The following is a 21,865-nucleotide window of genomic DNA, read 5'->3' on the forward strand; positions in this document are numbered from 1 at the left end:
TCACGACTTGCCTAAAATAAAATCTACAGATATAAAACAGTTCAAGCATATAACAATGTTTAAATGTTAGACCCAGATAAACATGCGCTATATCCAATAGTTTGTGCGGAGACGCTTCAGGACACTGAGACACCAGCGTGATCACTTGTATTTTTTCAGTAGATACACCATTTTTGCTCATAAAAGTAAGAGTAATACATCATTCGTAACTGCAAAGGGTCTACTTTTATTTGTGTGCACTCACAATATCAACAAAACGTTGTGCTTTCTGCAGTGTCGTCCTTAACAGGAGTACAAAAATGAACCAACACTCAGTGAAAACATGCCTCACAGACATGATAAATATATCTATAGAAAGCTTTAAATGACTACTTAACAAAATAAAACATAATTTTCATTATAATCATAATCCGTAAAGATGCATTACTCTCTAAAGGCGTGTGAAGACATTTTTCCTACCTCGAACGGCTGTTCGCAACGGTGCAACCTCTGTTTTTTTTCTTAGTCGCACCATTGAGAAACTAGGTCGCATGAGCCCTGATCTGGATGAAACAGAAACGGCAGACGGGCGGACTGAGATGCAGATTCACTCTCTGAAAGCAGGTGGCGCTTATGGAACAGCGGCGATAAAGTGTTTCCTTGGTTCATACCTTAAAGCAGCGCAGTGCTCATGAACGCTGCTTTAATATGCATTATATGGAGGTAAGACAAAAGAAAATACGATCTTAACTTTTCTAAAGAATGAAATAAAGTCACTCTCACTGAAACTGCACTTGCCCATTACGTTCTCTGCCGTTAGTTTTATTCCTCCATTTCCAAAAATCCACCGTTATGGCAATTTTGCACTGGCCGGACGAAATTACCAAACTGGTTCTGTGTTTGTATCACACCAATGTACATATATTTTGCGATGGCAAATTAAGAAGTTATTAATTATGAAGGCTATATTCAAAATAAACTGGTAATATTTTTCTTCAGAACCATCAAAAAATTAAGCAAAATCTATTTATTGCCTTTATTGCTTTTATACATACCTAAATTATCGCCCAACAGAGAGTCCAAACTCTCTTCTCCAAAGCTGTTGATGCGCAGGGGCTGCTGGTGCATCTGTAGGGGAAGGCCTCTCACCACACCCTTCAGATCCTCAGCCACCCCACCTGGACCCGCTCCCATCGAGCCCTCCCCACCCTCCAGGACCGGAGACTGCAGCCCGCGGTGCGCCATTGGAGGTCCACTGAAGAACGATGGGGGGAAGGAGGCCTGAGGGTGGATGGGGGCCTGCATTCGGAGGGGAGGTCGTGATAGACCATACTGCTGTGGAAACTGGCTGTTCCCGTGGTGAGGGGGAAAACCGGGATGTGGGGGGCCCAGGTGGAAGTTGAGGGCCCTCTGGGCCTGCGGGTCTTTGCGTATGAGGCGACTGCCAGGGAAGCCCATGTTGGACTGGGGCTCTGGACTCTTATTCTGCACCGACTCTGGGTCTCCCTGTGAAGAGGAGAAAGTACAATCATTACAGACATGTGACGCTAATGGAGGCTGTAAAAGAGTAGGAGAAAACTGAAGTGTTTTGAGCATGCAGGGGACGAGTGAAGATAGATGGTCCATGTTACAAGTGCTCTTTTGAGCAGATGGATGGTACCTGTTTTTCCTTCAGCTCAGGAGCTTTCCTCTCAGGTGTCAGCAGCCTACAATGCTCAGTTTTCCCATTAATGTCGATTTTCCCTAAAGAATGACAAAAAAATCTGCACAATACAACCCCAAAAGACAGAGTTCACCAAGTTCAAAAACATTTACAATGTAATGTTAGTGAAAGTAAAGGCAAAGTATGAACTATTATGATGCTTTTCCACTGCATGGTGCTGTACAGCACGGTACAGTTCACTTTTGGGGAGTTTTCAACTGGGTAAAGTACCTGGTACTTTTTTAGTACCTCCTTTGTTGAGGTTCCAAGTGAACCGTACCGTTACCAAAACGTGATGTGTAAACTTATTTTGATAAACGATTAGTTGACATTAAATTTGTTATCCTATTAATCGAAAAAATAATGTTCAACAACATATTTCAGCACAGTGGATGATTTTGTGCTGAATAGTGTCTCCCTCTCTGTGTGATGATTTTCATTATCGATAATAATCAATTTTATTGATTAGTTGTTGCAGCCCTAGTGTAAACTCTGCTGATCATGGATTGGCTGGAGAGCATCTTCACTTACCCACATCACTGAACTTGTGATACAACCAGAAAAAGAACCACTAGATTTAAATCAGCCCAGCCAGCAAGGATTGAACGCAACAGTTTTGAACAAGCACAACTTTTTTTAACCAAAAAGTTTTTTTGTCTGTTGTGGAAGTACAGACATTCCTCTCGTTGGAAAAAGTTTTCCACGAGTAGCGGCAGCAGAGGCAGTCGCAACTATAACGACATGTGAATAATCCCACCCACTCTAAAGCAGTACTGAACTGCAGTGGAAACGCAAACCGAGCCGAGCAGAGTCGTACCACACAGTGGAAAAGCACTATTAGCCAATGCAAACTAGCCTGATGTGAAATACATTAAAGGAATATTTTAGGTTGATTTTCATCCACAGCATCTGTGCTCCCTGGGATTCAAACCCATGACCTTGTTGTTGCTAATGGCACATATCAGTTGAGCAACCGGTATTGTTAAAATGAAAGTCACTATATACCATTTCCACTGGGCTCTTGAAGTAGTTCTTTCTCAGAGGAAGGCTGCTGGTTCAGGCCTAGAGGAGACGGGTGATTGAAGCCATACAGCACAGGTGAGGTGCGACTGGCTGCCGGCCGCAGGTTGAGGTTGTACGCAGCCACGGCGGCCTGATGACTTATGATGCGAGGATCCATAGCAAAACGGCTCTGGTAGCCAGACCATGGCAACTGGTGAAGAGAAGGTGAAGTGAGGGTCATATAAGTGTACATGTAAATACATTTAGGTTGGAGAGATAAGGGCCTCCAAATTCCAACTGATAGTAAAAAGAACATGAGAACAGGCTGAAACATCTAAAAAAAATGTACAGGTTATGAACCATGTTACAGGGCAAGAGAAAAAAGTACAGAACGTACTGGAAGAGGCATGGGCACCACCATATTGCCCCCATAGACAGCGGGCACATAAAGGATGTTGGCTCCGGGGTCGATTCTTTGAACAGGGCTTGGTGACTTGCCGGAGGCTGGAGCTCCTGCTCCTGGTGGAGTAAAGGCCTGAATCGGGTTTCCCATCAACACAGCAGCATTTGGCTGAACTGAAGATACAAACACCGACCAAAACTGAGAATATAGGAATCAAATGCTATGTCTTACTTTGCAATATTACATTAATACTCTTGGGTGGTAAAGCAGTAGAACCTGAATCATTTCGGACTACTGCTCTTTTGTATTGTATCGTGATTAAGTAGGTGAAATCCAACAATTGGCAACAAAACATTTAGCAAACACATTCATCCTAAGCAACCTGATGAACACTGATTAAATACATTTTCTAGGCATTTTTCCTTTAATCATACATTTGCTAGACCCTTAACCCAAATTTGAAGGTTTTTCCCTGTTAACAAGCAAGAAAATGTGTGATAATGAAAAAATGGCACTTTTGGTTCTATCTGTTGGCAAAACCAAAAGGGTCTTGGCAAAAGAATACTTGCACATGTGCAATCAATAGTTTTATTAAAACTCTTCAAGTCTCATTTATGCACTGATTTAATTAGAATCTCTACTCTCCATCTGTAGATCACATCAATTTTTAGCACTCATATTTGATAAGAGATGAATGTACAGTATTCACACAAAACCATTAATTGTGTGGACTTCCAGGATAACTTTGTAAACGGGGTTCAAATGAGTCATACCCAAGACACTATTTATTAGTGGATCTAACAAGATCCTTTTAAGAACATGTACAGGTGAAAAAGAAAGAAAAAAAATATATTGCATAAAGAATATGAAGCATATTTTTTGAACCATCAATATTGCACTGTGACCTTAATGACAATAAAGGACATTTACTTCATAATTATCATACGTCAAAGTAATAAATTAAATAAAATAACATTTAAATAAAAAATATATTTTATGACTGAGTATAACCTGAACATGTTCTAGATATGTCATGCGAGTCACCCAATATAGATTCGTGTGCAGTTCCTTTGTGCAAACCCTGGTTTTCCTAAAGACCTTTTGCTCAATAAGACACAGCTCTGATCTAAAAGCTCTAGTGTGAAAATGTGCCCTGATACACCCTAATCTTTAACAATTTCAGGGTCATCCCTGCTTCAGACAGTTTGAAGCCCAACACCCCCAGAATCATTACACTACGGCCACCCCCAAAATGTTCTCATGAGCGCTGAACAGCACACCTGGCCCAAGTCATCTGCCCAGACACATGGCAACCCAAGGAAGTAATTCAGGAAGAATTGGCGCTGCTGCCACACATTATTGGCGGGATCATGTTTTGATTGGGGCGAGAAGTGAGGCTGGAAGGAAGTTGGATCCACTTGACTGTTCACTAGATTGGATTTCTTTATGCTCTCGCTGTCTGTCCGCTCTTTCTGCCTCAACAATCACTCAAGCGGCGCTCCACAAACTAATGACCTCGATTTGTTCTGACAGCACTGTCACATCACACCAATAATATCCTCAAACTCTTCAATCAGAGGTCAAAGGCTGTGAAAACATCTCCTTCATGAGGGGCAAATGCAGCTGCTGACCTCTCTGTCACAATCTCCACGTAACTGCTCAATATGAATGTAAACCGGTTAACTCTGACCACCTCAAGTTCATATTAAGTAGCTATCTATACACAGGTTTACCACTATATTACCTGCTGCCAACACACCAGTGCCAAGGTATGCAATGTTAAAGTGGAAAAGTATTTAAGATGGTAGAATTGGAAATACAGTACTGTGATTGCATGTACAGTACTTGCTACTATTTGCCATAAACAACAACAACAACTACACTACTTTGGTGAACTTTAATATGATATGGATTACTTCAACGCTGTCTTCATGAACATTTTAAAACTTTAGTGTTTTGGTGGACAGAAATCTCTCAGGTTTTATTAAAAACCATTAAGTCATTCATTTGCAACAACATGAGGGTGAGTAAATGATGATGATTTTCATTCCTGGTTGAAATTCCTATTAAATACACAATTAGCGTTCAATAACCGAAAATAACACCTTCATATACAAGTTATACCAAACATTAGGATATTATTAGGATTATAAGGATATTACAATCCTAGTATATACACAATAAATCAATTGTGCCAATCCTAGTATACATGATAAATCAATACATTAAGGTAATTTAAGTTTGAAATATTCATTTAAATATACACTAAACTAATTATACAACACCAGTTTTTATTCACTTTCACGCATTATTAATTGAATCAAATATTAGAATTTTATTATCAATTATATTATATATTAATACTGCCAATTCTAGTATGTTAAATATCAACAGTCAACTCCTATGAAAACAGTTAAATCTGGCATTATTAATCTATTGATTCTAATACATAAGTAAATTATTATAAAAATGTTTACATATTAGTACATCAGTTATATTATTATTTTTACTTTGTTTTAGTACAAATTACTTATCCTATTATAATATATATTATTATTATTGTTCCTGTAATTCAAGTGGTAGAGCATTGCGTTATCAAGCACAAGGTTGTGGGTTTGATTCCCAGGGAACACATGATAGGTAAAAATTGATAGCCTGAATGCAATGTAAGTCACTTTGGATAAAAGCGTCTCCAAAATGCATAAATTTAATTATTATTATTATTGTTACAGCTGTATTGAATATTACAAGTTATAACAATAACATCCAGTATGTGGTATTTTGACAGTACTTATGCAATAATGAAGACCAATGCTTGCTTTTTCCCCTTTGGATTTGGTTGTTGGTTTGTTAACCATTAGTTTTTATTTTGCCAACACATTTAATACTTGCACACACATTGACAGGTATTGATGTGATTACGCTGTAGCAATTCAGAGCTAGAGAACATGTAATGAGAGCACAATCGCCCAATTCAAAGAATCCTGGGTGAAAACGTTCAAACCTTCAAGAACAAGAGGGCAAAGAGAGAGACACTTACCAAAGCCTTCAGGGGGGAAGGGTTCAGTGTGATTGGCCAGCTGTCCTTTTGCCTGTAGAGGAAGAGGAGGGTTTGAGTGAATCAGTGCAAGAGGATGAAGCCTGCATAGGGAAAGTGAGGGGGAAGGGGGTCTTGCGCATCTAGTGTGATAACTATAGTCACGGGGTCAGGGGGCAGTGCTTCCCTTTCTTTGGGGAAGAGCATCACTGTGAGGCAGCACTGATTTTTCAAAACGGTTACAATGGTTTACTTCCAAATGGTCAGGCAAATCACGTCTGAGATGTTCTTGATACGTTTGTTGGCGAGTTTGCTCCACGTGAGTGGAGTTTCAGTAAAACGAGGGCAGAGGGCGGTTTGAGGAGGCGGTTGGGAGCGCACACAGATGATTTCCAAGAAAAACACAGCAATGACTGCAAAGATAATCAGTGGATCGAGTGGAACAAACTCTTGTTTTTGGTGCCTGAATTACAGCACTGCAACGTACAAGGGGAAAAAAAATGCTTGTATTTTTTTTGTGTGCTGCCATCGACTTCTAAATCAGTCTGTTGATGCGAACCGTTGGGAAAGCGCAATTTTTTAAAACAGATCAATGTTGTTGAGTGCATACAGAATGACATGCTGACAACATCAATGTATAATTGAGGTGTTCTGCTGGCAGCTCTGGGGTGAACACGATTCTGGGAACCACCAATCATGCTATTATTTCAACAGCATGTGATGAGCCACTTTCTGTACAAAGCCTGGGAAAATTACAGCACAAAAAATGGGGATTATACCTTTCAAGTGTTGGATGAAATCAGTGGCAATGTCTATAATTATCACACTCCAATCAAGATACATCAGAGATGACCATAACATGGTGGTAATTTGGTAAAGAATTGGGTTTTTGAGTTCTTCCCTCCTTGGTCTGTATGGCAAAAGCTTGTTCTGGACCGAGGTTGATATCGTTCCTCTTCTTGACCTTTTAAGTTCTGGTTTAAGTTGCTGTGCTGAAATCATTGTTATTGTATTAAGGGTACAAACATTGCGAAAACTGGGTGAGCGGTAAGCAAAATCAAAACAAGAATGTTTAAATGGGCCAATACGCATATTTTCGGCTTGGTCACTTGAGCACATTCATGTGACAGGAAGTGCGCAAGGTTGTCTCAGATCTTAAAAAGGCCAAAGCTCAGTGCCCTGCAAGGACTAGTTCACCCAAAAAATTTAATTTGCTTAAAATTCTCTCACCCTCATCTTCATGGGAACAAATTTGGAGAAACTCAGCTTTACATTACCTGCTCACCAATGGATCCTCTGCAGTGAATGGGTGCCGTCAAAATGAGAGTCCAAACAGCTGATAAAAACATCACAATAATTCACACGACTCCTGTTCATCAATTAATGTATTGTAAAGTGAAAAGCTGTGTATTTAAAAAAAAACTAAAAAACAAATCCATTAAGGCATTTTAACTTGAAACCACTGCTACTAAAATAGTCATTAATCCATAACAACACTTCCTCCAGTGAAAGACTCCACCCCCTGTTGTCTCTCACATCAAAATCCACCCAAATAATTGTATCTATTTGAAACAGTGCTTCATCTGTGCATATTTCTCTCCTGATTCATATGAAATTACTTTTTCACTGAAGAAAGCAATATTATGGATAAAACACCCATATTTTGTCCAGAAGCAACAGTTTCTCGATGATGGATTTGTTTCCTACAAACACACAGCTTTTCACTTCAGTCATTAACTGATGGATTATTGTGATGTTTTTTTATCAGCTGTTTGGACTCCAAATGTCCCACACTTTGCACATTGCAATGATTTCCCCCAAGAAACAGTATTACATTTTCGGCTAATGTAAAATTTTAGGTGACCTATTTTTTAGACGCACACTAAAACCACACCATGTATAGTATCACTTCAGAGAGGTATTTATGTGTAAGCACATCCCATCATTCATCGCGATAGGAACTCACGAAGCCCAACATCACGACATGTAGAGAAAACCTTTGCAGATTAAATGAAGTTCAATTAATTAGATTACACATAATTTTATTTTTTTTGGTGTAGAGTATGCATCTTTTTTTTAAATAGTATCTGATTAGCATTGTAAATAGGCTTGTTAAACATGACATGAGCTGTTTTTTTTAGATTCACTAATAAAACATTTGGGTCGTTGCAGCCACTAAATCAAGCAGCCAATAATCCTCTATAGCTAGTCCAAATGAAACGGAGGGGGTGAGGAGAAACAGATACAAATTTGAGCTACAGAAAAAAAGGGGGAAGAGGAAGTCTCCTCACTCATCTATTTTGGCATGTTTACCTTTCTCCCCTTAGGGCTGAGGATTGATTGATTAAATTTCCATGACGTTTGAGAGAATATTCATGAACTAATGTTCCATTATTTTACAAGTATAAGTATAGAAGCAATATAAAAATATATGTTGAAATTTATCATGGTATATATTGACTAAAATTAATGACTAGACTACTTGTTCGCTTTCTGTTTGTTTTAATGGTAAGTAGAAGATGTGACTGTTCCGGACATTACTCCACGCAGAGAACATACCATCACATCACTAAATATTGTAGTGTATTTAGTTAAAGGTCCCATGACATGGATTATTTCCTTTTCTTTAAATGCTTTTTAATGTTTCCTTAGGTGTACTTATATTGTTAGTATGATTTTTACATTTAAAATTTAGAAATAAAAAGCATTTTTATATCCTGATAATACCCCTCTGGCTTGAATGCTCTGTTTGAAGGGGCGTGTCTGCTGTGAGACTCCGAGTAAACGACAACTGTTGTGATTGGCTGACATCTTTGCATTCGAAATGCGAATTACATGTGGAACCCCTCTCAAATAAATAAATATATATATATATATATATATATATATATATATATATATATACACTACAGCTGTCGAGATTAACGAATCGTGGATTTGTTGATTATATAATTATTTTTTCGATCTTTTCCCATCACATGAAAGGCTGCAGTGATGAGTATTGAGTAGACAGAGTCTGTTTATCGCGTGAATCCAGTGATCTCGTCATTATTGCAACACGTTTTCTCTCACAAAATGCTTTCACCACAACTAACAGCAAACACATGAATACAGTAAGAGCTTTGTTGTGCAGCATAACAGCGTCATTCAATGTAACGGCAGTTTGGGCAAGTGTAAAGATATACTCACGATGTGTGACAGCTCCGAAAAAAGGGAGCGTTCTTTGATCGCTCTCAGTAGTTAAATCACAATTTAAATAACAGATTTGTTTCATGCTACTAAGAGAAACAACGTGAAGTTGATCGTTTAGTCACTGGCTTGATTCACTGATGCATAAACAGTATTAAACGATTTAGAAAGAAAGTCTGTGTGAACTTGAATGATTAGCTACACATCAGAAATCACTGATCACAGATCAGGCATTAATGAACACTGTTACTCACTGTTTGTGCCGGTGCTGTCGAATCCATATCATAAAAGTCTGTTTGTAACGCCTGTCCTGACATTGCGACTGAATTATATGTAAATATTTGGGCGGGCAAAGCAGAGAAAGGGGAGGTAACATTTCTCTTTACAACGTCACAAAGAGGAGATTCCAGATCAGCCCGTTTGAGCTTCCGTTTTCTCAAAGGCAGAGAAAGATTGTAAAATCTCGATTTACACAGATTAAAATTTTTAGAAACTTGGGGACCACATACAGGCTAGGGGAAGTCATATTAATGTTAAAAAACCTCAGAAAGTGAAATTTTCATGTCATGGGACCTTTAAACTCCGTACCATAACTTATTTTAGGAAACCATTTAGGTTGAACAGTATTATTCCGGTGACGAAATATAAAAAATTTAATAAACTGAATTAAAAACAGATTAATCCTTAAAACTTAAGTTAAGTCAAGTCAAGAGCATTGAGTGATTTTCTCTGTCTTTTGTTGTTTGATTAACATTTATGACAGACAGCACAGCTTTATTAGGCTGCTGTCACTTTAAGACTGACTGCACCTATTTAATACACTGATACACAAGAGTTATCGATCTTAACCGTTTACATTCACTTAAGAAAAAATTGACTGTTTATGAGGATACTTGCAAGGTCTTTTCGTGGCGGCTTTGTGCATGCAAGCTTTGGATGCGACTATGAGCGCATAGAAAACCATCTCTACCGAATGGTTTTAAAATAATTTCAATATATATATATATATTTTTTTTTTTTTTACAAATTATACAGGTTTGTGATGACGCAACACTGGCCTGATTAGGCAAGTGACAATTCTATCATCTGTTCCCAAACGTGAACACTTCTTGAAGAGCAGACAAGATGCGCTGGTGTGAAGCCTGGTTACAAATGTCTAGATTTATTTACATCTAATCTACATGTAGGGCTGGACGATTATGGCCTAAAATCAAAACATCGTTTAAATTAACATTAATGAACGATTATTTTGTTTCTGTTTTGTTTTTTTGCCCTCATAATTCACTGACAAGGTTTGTACTGTAAATAGGATTGACTATTAAAGGCGAGATATTTTTTCCTATTGAAAGCGCGATCTAACATCATAGCTCACTATCAGCCGTTATTTTATCTATGTTCGTAACATTTCTTACAGATTATTGCTCGGTGTAAGAGATAAATAAAGATCAGATAAAGATAAATTAGCACAGTACCACTACGACTGATTGCGTGTGTGAATTAGTCATACCCTCTCTATATTATTGTGAAGCTGTGGGTTGTAAATAGCCTAGTTCCTTCAAACGTAGAAAAATATACTATATTAAGTTTTGAGATTCTAAGCTACTTTAGTGATAAATCACAGGACAGCGCTGACAACTAGTTTCTGCGTTCCTTTGTGCGCGCAATCTTCACAGCTAATGTTTATTACTTCACAGCTAATGCCACAAGAGGGTGCATTGGGCAAAATATTACTAATGCATGTTTCAAAATATGACTGTGAAAAAAAAATGCATAATATTTAAAATAATGTTTATAAACCAGTTATAATTAAGTAGCTTAAAGAACTATAAACAAAACAGCACCATGTGTGGATGCATAGTTTAATTCAAAGGGGTGAAAGCCAATAACACAGAGTACATTTTTCATTTAAAGTCCACATGAAATCAAAATTGACTACATTTACTTTGTTCGCCTAAATTGATCATTTTGTGCTGAACAATTCATCGATGCGAGTCAATCCACACAAAAAAATTTTTTGGCTTCATAATCTTTAATCAAAATCTGAAAATGCCCCTCCCCTCTGCATTGGAGGACCTTCACTGATGACGTAGGCTTGAGGAATTTGGTGTCTGCTTAATCCGTAACCACGCCCCTCCAACTGACAGTAGACAGGCTGCCTGTGTGTTTGCGAGCATTGACAGCGCGTGAAAGGAGAGATGGCGAGGAGGTGCAATTTTGGTTGTGGAACTCACGGAACACTTTTCCCTTTCCCTAAAAATCCCTCATTACGGTCTAGATAGCTCGATTTTTTACATTTCGAGGAAGGAGGGATAACAGAGTGGTCACGGATGTGCTCGAAGCACTTCACGCGCCGAGTGAACAACCGATTGTAAACTTGCGTTTAGATCTGCCTCCATTTTTTTTAATTAAACACCTACTTATCTAGAATCCAATCAGGTGCTAGTTGGAAAATAAGCCACGCCCACTATTTTCCTCATTTATTATTCCGTTTCTCTCGGAAATACGTCACAACACTGGAGAAAAGTCATTTGCAACTTCCGTTTCACGGGGACTTTAAACGTGAGATGCAGTAGGATGGGGAAAACCCACCATAAAGTCTTTAATATTTTGATTGAACATCGCAGCAGCGCTGCATCTAGTTGCTTCAACTGTATAGGTTAACAAAAACATTATAATGCAATGACACTTTTATACTGTCATCGCATCTCGTGTGCCACTGATAAAGGCCAAAGTATAATTTGACCATCTGCATCCGCGCACCGTCCGCATTATGTAATTTTCGTCATTAAGAGGGCTCGCGGACAGCCGCGCATTCATCCTCGCGATCTCAAAAAGTGCCTGCACGCGGACGGGGTGCGCGGCTGTCAACAGTGCATGCACGAGGTGAATGATGACAGAAGTGGTACTCCTCGTCGAGCTCGTCCGCCTTCTGAAAGCTGTGCGGATGAAGCTGTGTGAGACGGAACAGAACGCCGAATGTGAAGTATACCCGGGGCGGGCCTTAAAGCTGTCTCCTTAACGGACACATTTTTGCATTCAAATGTGGATTTTTTTTTTTACAGCCCTAGCGCTAACATGGTAGCTCGATATAATAATACACATCTGATCATCTAATCGCTTGAATGTCCAAACCATAAAACAAATACAACTGACAAAGTTTAGTGAAGACGCAAGGCCATCACTATGTGTTGAACCGGCGTTCACCTCCGTGTTTTGCTTTTATGTGGCTACACACGCGTTAGTATGCTTTTAAGGGGGAAGTATTACAGGATTAAAAAAACGAAATAACCGACATGGGAAAATTACATCGGTTCGAGGTTTGAATTTTGGTTTCGAATATTTTTCGATTAATCGTCCAGCCCTATCTACATGCTTTGTTAAATGTAACAAATTTGAAATGTTAGCAGGAATTTCCTGCCTTATAAACCTGAAGGAACGAGAAAAACTGTGTGATATTATGCACGATCCTGCACTGAAATTCAGAACCTGATTGAAAATCTATTCTATTATACAGAGGTCCGGAAATAAATTTCCATGACTTCACCAGGTTTTTCAAGACCCTGTGATTGGCATATTATTCGTTCTTAGGAGGTGATAGCTAATTTTGCATACAGACAAATGCTTTCTGACACTCGCAGAGCCAAACCCTTTTAATAATGTCAGCGGGGGAGAGCGTGCATGACTCCACATCACAGCACGCCATAACAATCCCTCCACAGTGGATGCCACTGACCCGTGTCCGAGCAGACGCTGTGACTGTCAGGTCCTTCTTTCCGTGCACAAGAGATGAACTGAGATGAGATATAAAATTGGCCCATTTAGTAGGAATTTCTTATATTGTGAGGACGCCTGAAGGTGCTATAAACCCAATTGTGAGATTGTGTAAAATGGAAGAGAAACTTAATAAAATCAAGGGCAGAACAGCTACTTTTCTTATGAGTCTGGATTGTTCTTGGTGTTGTCTTTCTTCAAATCTCTAAGTAATCTGATTATTCGTGTTTGGGAGGTTTTGTGCAGGATGAAGACTCATACCTTGGGTGGGGAGTGCTGGTGCTTGCCGGGACCCTGGGGATGTTGCGAGCGCAGGGCACGAGGGATGAACTCTGGGGCCAGCGGGTTGAGTACATAGGTCTTTTTCAGCTCCAGCGCCTCCAGCTGGATTTTAATCTGTTCAAAGGTGATGCCATGGAGACTCTGGTTCTCATGACAGATGGAGATGAAAGTCTCCCAGAACTTTCTGTGAAGGACCAAACGGATGCAGAGATTTTGAGTAAGCAACATTTAAAAAAAAAAAGCTAAATGCCATTATAAAAGCTGCCTACTGAATTGTGATTGGGATTTTCCCACTTGATTCTATTTAACATTTACAAAAGAAAGACAGTATTACTTCATGTTCACAGCCAGCTAAAAACAAGATATCACTTATGAAAATTAACCATGGTTTTACTGCAAAAAAACACAACAAAAAAAAACCCTGGTTACTATAGTTAAACCATGGTTTTGCCACACTAACCATACTTTAACCATTGTATTTGTAGTAAAACTGTGGTTATACAAATGGTAATCAATATGCCAAAAACCCATGGTTACTACGCTTTTACTATAATAAAACCATGGTTAATTTTCATTAGGGATGCCAAATTTACCCAAAAGCTTCAACATGAATCTTTTGCTGCTGGATCACGGCTCATGCACTCACAATATAACTACTGCAGCCTGATTGTTAAGCCACAGGCAAAACCACTGAAAGCATTTGTCCTAAAATCACACATAGCGTACTGACAAAAATAAACCACTTTACCACAACCTTTCACATTACTCGTGACTAATCAGTACAGCTCAATCAAAATCTAAATTAAGCCGCATTTCAAGTACCAAAATAATCTAAACACAATGCTGCCTGGGACAAAAACAGTGAATCATAAACAAAACACTCCCAAACACCAATTGGCCTTTCCAATTCCACAAAAATGGAGAAAAGGATTTAAGAAAGCATTTTGGTTATTCCTTAAGCGCACGCAGTTTTCAGCCTGTGTGTGAAATACAAAGTGATTTTTAAACCAGAAATACAGTTCTTTGTTGTGGTGCACCGCTACATGCTTGTAGACTAGCTTGTTGCTTGAGTTAGTCAGAAAACTACTTTTAGGCAATTACTCTCAAGTACAGATTTCCATTCTGAGAATGCCAAGGGGGTAAAATATCTATTATTAATCCAGATGCTGCTCGCATTCAGACTGGAGCTACTGACTCGGTCAAGAGTGAAAACAATAGAGTACGTGCACCATTGAACATTAAGACGCAACTTCAGAAACCAAATCTGATCTCACGGCTGACTGGTAAAGACACACTGACACACAGAAGGCAGAATATGACTGATTCTCCCCCTAATAGCTGTATTTCATATCGCTGCGGCTTGAAACGGCAAATTCACAACCTGACTCCAGTGACATCAGTCTCAAACAATCTCAGTCCTCCACCGTGACTCCGGGCTGGAGAAACCCAATGAGTCACTGCGTAATTTAGCAGCTGATCTCTCCTGCTTCTGAAAACCGCAGATGGGGATCTTGTAGAATTAGTTTATGGTTGTTAAGAGATGCTTGAAGATAATTCACAGGTCGGGATCGCTTGACCGCATCAGAGGCACTTCTAGTAAAGAGGGGGCCATGAAGGGCCAAATTTTTTTATCCGTGAATCATTTTCAGGAGTTGGCATTTCTGAAGTGTGGATTCACCACTACTCATACTTTCAAGTGTTTTATAAAAGAAAACTTTTACAAGTCAATGGAGATGTTCTTGGCACTGTTTGTGCTCAGCAAAGAAATCAAAGTACATCCCCAGGTCTGTAGGTACTTCAGAAACTTACGACGACCCTACGTTTAGGTGCCATTTGTAGTGGATAATTCAGCCTTGAAGCACACTAATTGATGATTATGTGAATATGGTATAAATGTAAGAGTTTAGCACTTCTTGACGGTTTACTGCGCAATCCTCTAAGCAACAACTCAAGCAGACGTGCTATACTTTACCGTCCCTGATGGGCAATCTGTCCAGATCTCAGCAACGCAACGCACTTTTACATCTTCCACTGTCACACACAACAACACTAGCAATGTCAGCACCATACAGTTCGAGACATCAAGTTGAGTTAGTGTTCGCAATGCATGCCAACTCCGCGAGCAATAGTTTGTGCCCCCTCCTCCTCAAACAGCAGAACTCATTTCAGACAATATGATGAGGCCTTGAGGAAGCAGAACTGATTGAACTAATCAGGAGCTTGATGAGGACTTGACAGGTTGAAGCTACAGTGACAGACTGAATCAGATGCAAAACCGCTTGTAGACAGTGGATCTGTTAAACAGCAGCCAGCTAGAATTGATCTATAAAAAAAGTAAATACCTAACATTACAAAATATCCATGGTAGCACCATAATACCCATGTCAGAGAAATGGCACAAAGAGCTAAAACACAAGAGGTCAAAGGTCACAGAGAGACCTACTTGCTAGATAACATCACTCACCTTTGCTATTAGGGCTAGGTTTCAATTTATATTAAAAATAAATCAATCATATTAATTGCGCTCTTCGTTTGGACAATCAGAGAACACTATTCACGATTTACTAGCTGCTTATTATCATGCATATTTATGACTGAATGGAATGTAAATGTGGTCACTAATCTTAAGTGTTACCATTGATTCTTAAATCCATGGATGATCGTTTAATCAATACTTGGGAGAAAAAAAAATACTAGCATACTTCATGCTACATACTCAATACTGCCCACTGCTTTTTTTGTGTACAAATAGTATTTGAAACGTACAGAATCAAGTGCATTGTGGGATATAGCATCGCACCCATTGTGCACAGAAAATGTTCACAAATTCACAAGACAGAATTAGACAGTTTTCACAGAAGCAAAACATGACTGAGATTCTAAACAAAGACAGATCTGCAGACACGGCTGTGCATTGAGAGTGCGATCAAAAAAACTCACTCCCTTTCAACGAATGAACAAAAACACGAGAGCAGGTTCAGTTAAGCTTGAACCATTGGATAGAATTCAAGAATCAATATTGAACTGGCATCAGAATTAAAACCAATGCTGTCAAATGCAGTTGATGTCCTATGGGCTTACTGTTGCAAAGAAACTTATATAAAAGGTTTTGAAGAAAAAAAAAAGTCCCATCTGTTAAACAGTGGGTGAAAGAAACTGTAAAGTTATGACATTTAGAAAAATCTGGTACTTTTTGTTAAACATTTTGGATCACTTTGATGAGATCTGGCGTGTCCTTCTGCATTCTCTTGACAGCGTACGTTGAGCACCCATTGGTGTGCCATTACTTAGGTCCCTAGGGGTCTTTCTGCTTCTTTGTATTTGAGTTTATTACTATATTTATTAATTCCTTTGGTTTCTAATCTAGAATCATGAGAGTTGTGAAGAAAAGAGCTAGATCAATCAATAATCATATTGGTTGTTGATTATTTTTATCGATTCGTCTCTCAAACAGACAGCAGTGATGGTAAACAAGTGCATTGGCTTCACACGGTCCTCCTGAGAGAACCCTGAAGAGAGGTGCCAAACGATTTGATGTCTCTTCTTTAGATGGAATGTCTGAAGGTCGTGTTAGTTGAAGCTGACAGCGGTGAAGTGCATGATAGGAAGGCAGACGGACAGCTCTTCCTATGGGGACATTGACTACACAGGTACTCACCAAAACCAAACAGCAACGAGCCACTGTCTGCCCAGCGCACACATCCAGACAGGTCTACCCACAAATCATAAAGGCCCATTCACATCAGCGAGTGCAACAACATTCAGAGCGCAATGACTGCTTCATTTTTTTGAGTTTAGGTTAGGCTTACCTGCAGCGTCCCACCGAGCAGAGAGCGATGGGGTCTCCCACCACGGCCACCAGGGACTGTGCTCGAGTGATGGCGGTGTTCAGCAGCTTGTAGTTGGACAGGAAGCCATAGTCCAGGTCTTCAGTGGAGTCCTCCACCAGCTGCTCCTTCCTCTTGATGGCCGTCTGCTTGTGTTTGCAGGTGTGACGGGTGCGAACGGTGCTCAAGAACAGCACGCGGAACTGCTTACCTACAGACAGCAGATGCTCCGTGTCATTAGCATGTTGGTAATGGTGCTACCTAAAGTCATCAAACACGAAACCAACATAAAACAGCATTTGCAAAATACCTGGATGCCGGGTTTTTTAATAATGTAGATCTATCAAATCTGAGGTTGCCAGATGACAAGTGCTTAATCCCCCAATAACAGATTTTGCCTTATTTTCTTCCCTCCATTGCAATATTCTACTCAAATGAAATGTGTAAAGTTGTGGTCACATTTAGCGATATTGTAAGTTTATTGCCAATAGCGTAGTGATGTATGACGCACAGCTCGCACAGTCACTTTCAAACCAAGAAGCTTTCTGCTGGTCAAAGCACCAATTCTGCACAACTAACTTGAACGCTTTCCAATATCTGTGCTTGGAAATCTTTCGCCTTCTCATTATCTTCTGGATTGCGTGGGTGCCTATTGAAATGACTGGATTCCACCTGCAAAATTTCACTGAGCAACTTTGATTCCCCCATAATGGAGCTAATCTATATTCCTTCACAAGGTCACCTGTACCATTTCCTGAATGTGTGACATAATAACAAGTATAGTACATTTTGACTAAACTTCTCACTTTACAAGACATTAATTGTTGGCCTGGAGTGGTGTGGATTACTTGTGGATTATTGTGATGTTTTTATCAGCTGTTTGGACTCATTCTGACGGCACCCATTCACTGCAGTTAATTCACTGATTTAATGCTGAACCTCTCCAAATCTTTTCCTATAAAGAAACAAATTCATCTACATCTCAGATGGCCTATCTACCATACATTTCCTCAAGAAACGACACAACTTGTGCAATTTCGACGTATTAAAATACACTGTAGATCTGGCATCTTTCACTCACCCTGGACATTCAGCACTCTCTCCACGCTGACCTCTGGCATCCTCTTTTTGCGGAGCTCGGCTCTGATTCTGAAGACCTGGTCAGCGTAGGGCGAGACCACGCCGATACTCCCCTCGTCCAGCTTCCCCCAGGCCACAGGCCACTTCTTCCTCATCTCCTCCACCCGCTCAACTATCTCAAACACCTACAGAAGGACAACAGAGCATTCCCAATGGATTCTCAATGATAATGCTACAATATGTACACACACCCATTCAAATGGAAACAAGGCTCGTTTACACCAATTCCAGCACAATAAATACTCCATCTAATGGATCGGAAGCGCAAACAAGTGCATTTCTTGTCAATATTGGGGTCACCTCGGCGTTGTTGTAGTAAGCCGTGCTGTTCTTTTCTTGCACATCTTCTCCGCGGGCAGTGAAGAAGGTCAGAGGGTAGAAGTCCTTATGGGGCGGCTGCTTCCCGCTGGCCATCAGTTTGCCCTCGTAGAAGAGCTCAGACGTATAGCTGCAGTCAGCCAGAACACACGGTCAGCACTTAGGGCCTTAAAAAGGTCATTCAGCTCCTCTTTAAACTATCAAGACCTATAACTCAAATCTCTGCATATATATTCGAACACATTCTGCATTGGCCGAATTGAATATTACTCACTCAAATGTTCCACAGCACGAAAATATGTTGATTGTATGCAAAATGATTACAGAAAAAAACTGACTTCATGTAAATTTCTGCGCTGAAGACAGCCATATCCATTTTAATTAACAATTTGACATCCAAGCTCTCCAATCAAGGATGCTTTATTCATTTTTCTGACTTCTCAAGGGTTGGGGGACGGTTCGGGGGGGGCTTATCAGCGAATGCTTGAATGCATCAAAAACAAACTGGCACTCAATTTCCAAAGCCCCAGCACTGGGGGTGTCAACGAGGCTCCCGCGGCTCAGAGAGGTGTGCCGTCTTTGATCTGTTTTGTGGGATTTCAATCTCAAAACACACGACTGGATGTCCAAAGAGGGATTTACAGCAAATGTGTTACTGTTGGCATCGACTGTTCTCTCTGTGTGTGTGTGTGTGTGTGTGTGTGTGTGTGTGTGTGTGTGGCTTTAAGCCTCAATTTTTGCATGCAGTGCCTTGTCTTGTCCCTGAGGAAAATAGTCTCATTTTAAATATAATAAATCATGGATTGACTGCTCCCAGGAGGATTACGTTTTACGATCAGACAGATTTACATAAAGTAATTTAAGAATACACAGCGGGGTTCGAAGTCTGCGGGAGGAAACCGGAGCACCCGGCGTAAACCGCTGAGGACTTGTTAAACTAATAAGAGTTATGCAAAATGAATAAGGAAGATTAGTAAGACTGTACAATGAGGTTCAATTAGTTAACACCAAACTAAATTATTTAACATCATATGTAACAAATGCATTGCTCGTTGTTCGTTCATGCATAGACCAATGACATTATGAGAATCCTTTTATTTTTTGGTTATGTCCTTGTAGTTGAGAACCACTGATTTATGTCATGCATATAAGAGATCTACATAAAAACCAATCCAAAAGACTGAAGCAAAACTGGAGAGAGCAGCAGACAGGAAGAGTGACAGCGCGAGGGAATCTGTTGCGTAATTACGTCTGCAGCAACACGGACCTAACGCTTTGTGTGTTTGCATGTCTGTCTCTCCTCGGGAAGAGCGGTGTGAAAAAGTTCACACCTACTTGATGATTGCCTCATGGGAGCGGTAGTTTTCGCACAGCAGGATCCTGCAGGGGTACTCGGATGGGTAGTGCTCGTACAGCCGGTCCAGCAGAGACATGTGCAGATTCCTCTCCCGCGCAAACTCACTGTACACAAACGGACTGAGCTGGAAGACAGGAAAGCTCAGAGTCACTCTTAAATGCGTTACACTAGACAGAGGCCTTTGGGTTCACTGAGCTCAAGTCAGTCTTGATTTTTCTTTTGGATGAACTAGTTCTTGTACCTAGTGATGTAACTGATGTTATTGGTTGCTTAGCTATTTCAGTCATTCAAGTGCAGTTCCTGTCTCCTTGAATGGATTTGGGGGACATCAAATTATCTAAAGCTGTTCGATTACATTTCAGATTGCAAATCACCAATGAAATTTGACAACAACGGTCTCATAAATGCGGTTTCTTATGCTCTTAAAAGCTTATTTTTTTAACACCGTTTCTATAGCAAACAGCTTCTAACAGCGGCTGCAGTGACATGATGACTTTACCATTTAGTGATTGGCTCTTTTTATTCAGAAGACGGGACTATTCAGCCACGTTCTCCCATTCTTAAGTAAAAGGAATGCACCATCTTTGTATAACTATATCTCATCTTTGCTCTCTAGATACCAGATACCATACTGGTCAACAGCTACTAAAGAAATGACGGTATAATCTATTCCTAACTATTAGATCTGAGGCCCTCCTCCACATGAGGCGGCACAGGTGGGGCGTGAGATGAATTATTAATGCAGCAGGAAGTGATGGGGGGGGGGGGTTCTATTAGTTTCTACCTAATAGAAAATGTTTAAATAAATAATTGGAGACAAATATTAACTTTATTTTTCATTCCAAAAAACAAAAAAACAAAAAAAAAAACATTCTGTGCCCTATGAAATCCTTTTACTTTTTTCAGAATTTCATTTTCATTTTTCTGAATTCTATTTTCAATCCAAACATGTCAAATTAACTAAAAATTATGAAACTTGCATGATTTAATGACAAACTAAATAATGAAAACATTTAAATTAAGGCCCTATGAAAACAGTTTTATTGAATAGAAAGTGGTTTGAAATTACTGAAGCAAATAAGATACATTTTGACTTCCTGTTGACTGTAACAAACCTAATTCTCTGGTTTTCTGTTTGTATACCACAAAGACATGGACGCCACTTTTTAGAGCGGATGTCATCACTCAGGTACCTGCATATGGTCTCCTGCCAGGACGATCCGGGTGCTCTTAGTGGCCAACGCCAGCGGCATGATGGTCTCGCACTCCATAGCCTGGGCTGCCTCATCCAACAGGATGTGTGTGAAGATCCCTTTAGAAACACACACGGGAATGGAATATTCATTACATGGAGCTTCCCAGGAGAAGGCATCAATAATAGAAAACACACACACACACACAGAGCAGCCATTAACCCAAAAGGCTCTGCCACAGAGGAGGTTGTGCACGCATCATCTCACGGGAACAGGTGTATAGTTAGTTTGAGTGCAGGTGAGTGACTGACACACAACTCACAGAGGTGTTACTAATGGTAAACATGCCTTTATTATTTCTAACTAGATTTTTGAGATGCATTCTGTGCTTTTGTTCTTCTATAAGATATTCTGAATCGATCTGGAAATCAACCATCCTATTAAGTCAGATATATGTGACCCTGGGCCACAAAACTTTTGTCTTAAGTGTCAATTTTTTTCAAAATTGAGATTTTAAAATCATCTGAAAGCTGAATAAATAAGATTCCCATTGATGCATGGTTTATTAGGATCAGACAATATTTGGCCGAGACAACTATTTGAAAATCTGGAATCTGAGGGTGCAAAAAAATCTAAATATGGAGAAAATCGCCTTTAAAGCTGTC

The 21,865-nt window shown here is 39.8% G+C and overlaps 1 protein-coding gene across 3 annotated transcripts in view; it reads right to left on the minus strand.

Moving 5' to 3' along the window:
- LOC132148857 (probable helicase with zinc finger domain) overlaps window positions 1–21,865 on the minus strand; it is a 55,243-nt gene that overhangs the window by 13,693 nt on the left and 19,685 nt on the right. For all 3 annotated transcript variants that reach the window (XM_059557600.1, XM_059557602.1, XM_059557599.1), the window contains exons 17-27: window positions 21,201–21,319; window positions 19,986–20,131; window positions 18,633–18,780; window positions 18,274–18,457; window positions 17,175–17,403; window positions 13,345–13,549; window positions 6,127–6,178; window positions 3,081–3,259; window positions 2,687–2,894; window positions 1,640–1,722; window positions 1,035–1,485 (exon numbers count right to left, since the gene is read on the minus strand). In XM_059557600.1, the coding sequence (XP_059413583.1) occupies window positions 1,035–1,485; window positions 1,640–1,722; window positions 2,687–2,894; window positions 3,081–3,259; window positions 6,127–6,178; window positions 13,345–13,549; window positions 17,175–17,403; window positions 18,274–18,457; window positions 18,633–18,780; window positions 19,986–20,131; window positions 21,201–21,319 (2,004 nt within the window). The remainder of the gene's footprint in view (window positions 1–1,034; window positions 1,486–1,639; window positions 1,723–2,686; window positions 2,895–3,080; window positions 3,260–6,126; window positions 6,179–13,344; window positions 13,550–17,174; window positions 17,404–18,273; window positions 18,458–18,632; window positions 18,781–19,985; window positions 20,132–21,200; window positions 21,320–21,865) is intronic.

The sequence above is a fragment of the Carassius carassius genome, chromosome 9, assembly GCF_963082965.1.
Source record: "Carassius carassius chromosome 9, fCarCar2.1, whole genome shotgun sequence".
Classification (NCBI taxonomy): domain Eukaryota; kingdom Metazoa; phylum Chordata; class Actinopteri; order Cypriniformes; family Cyprinidae; genus Carassius; species Carassius carassius.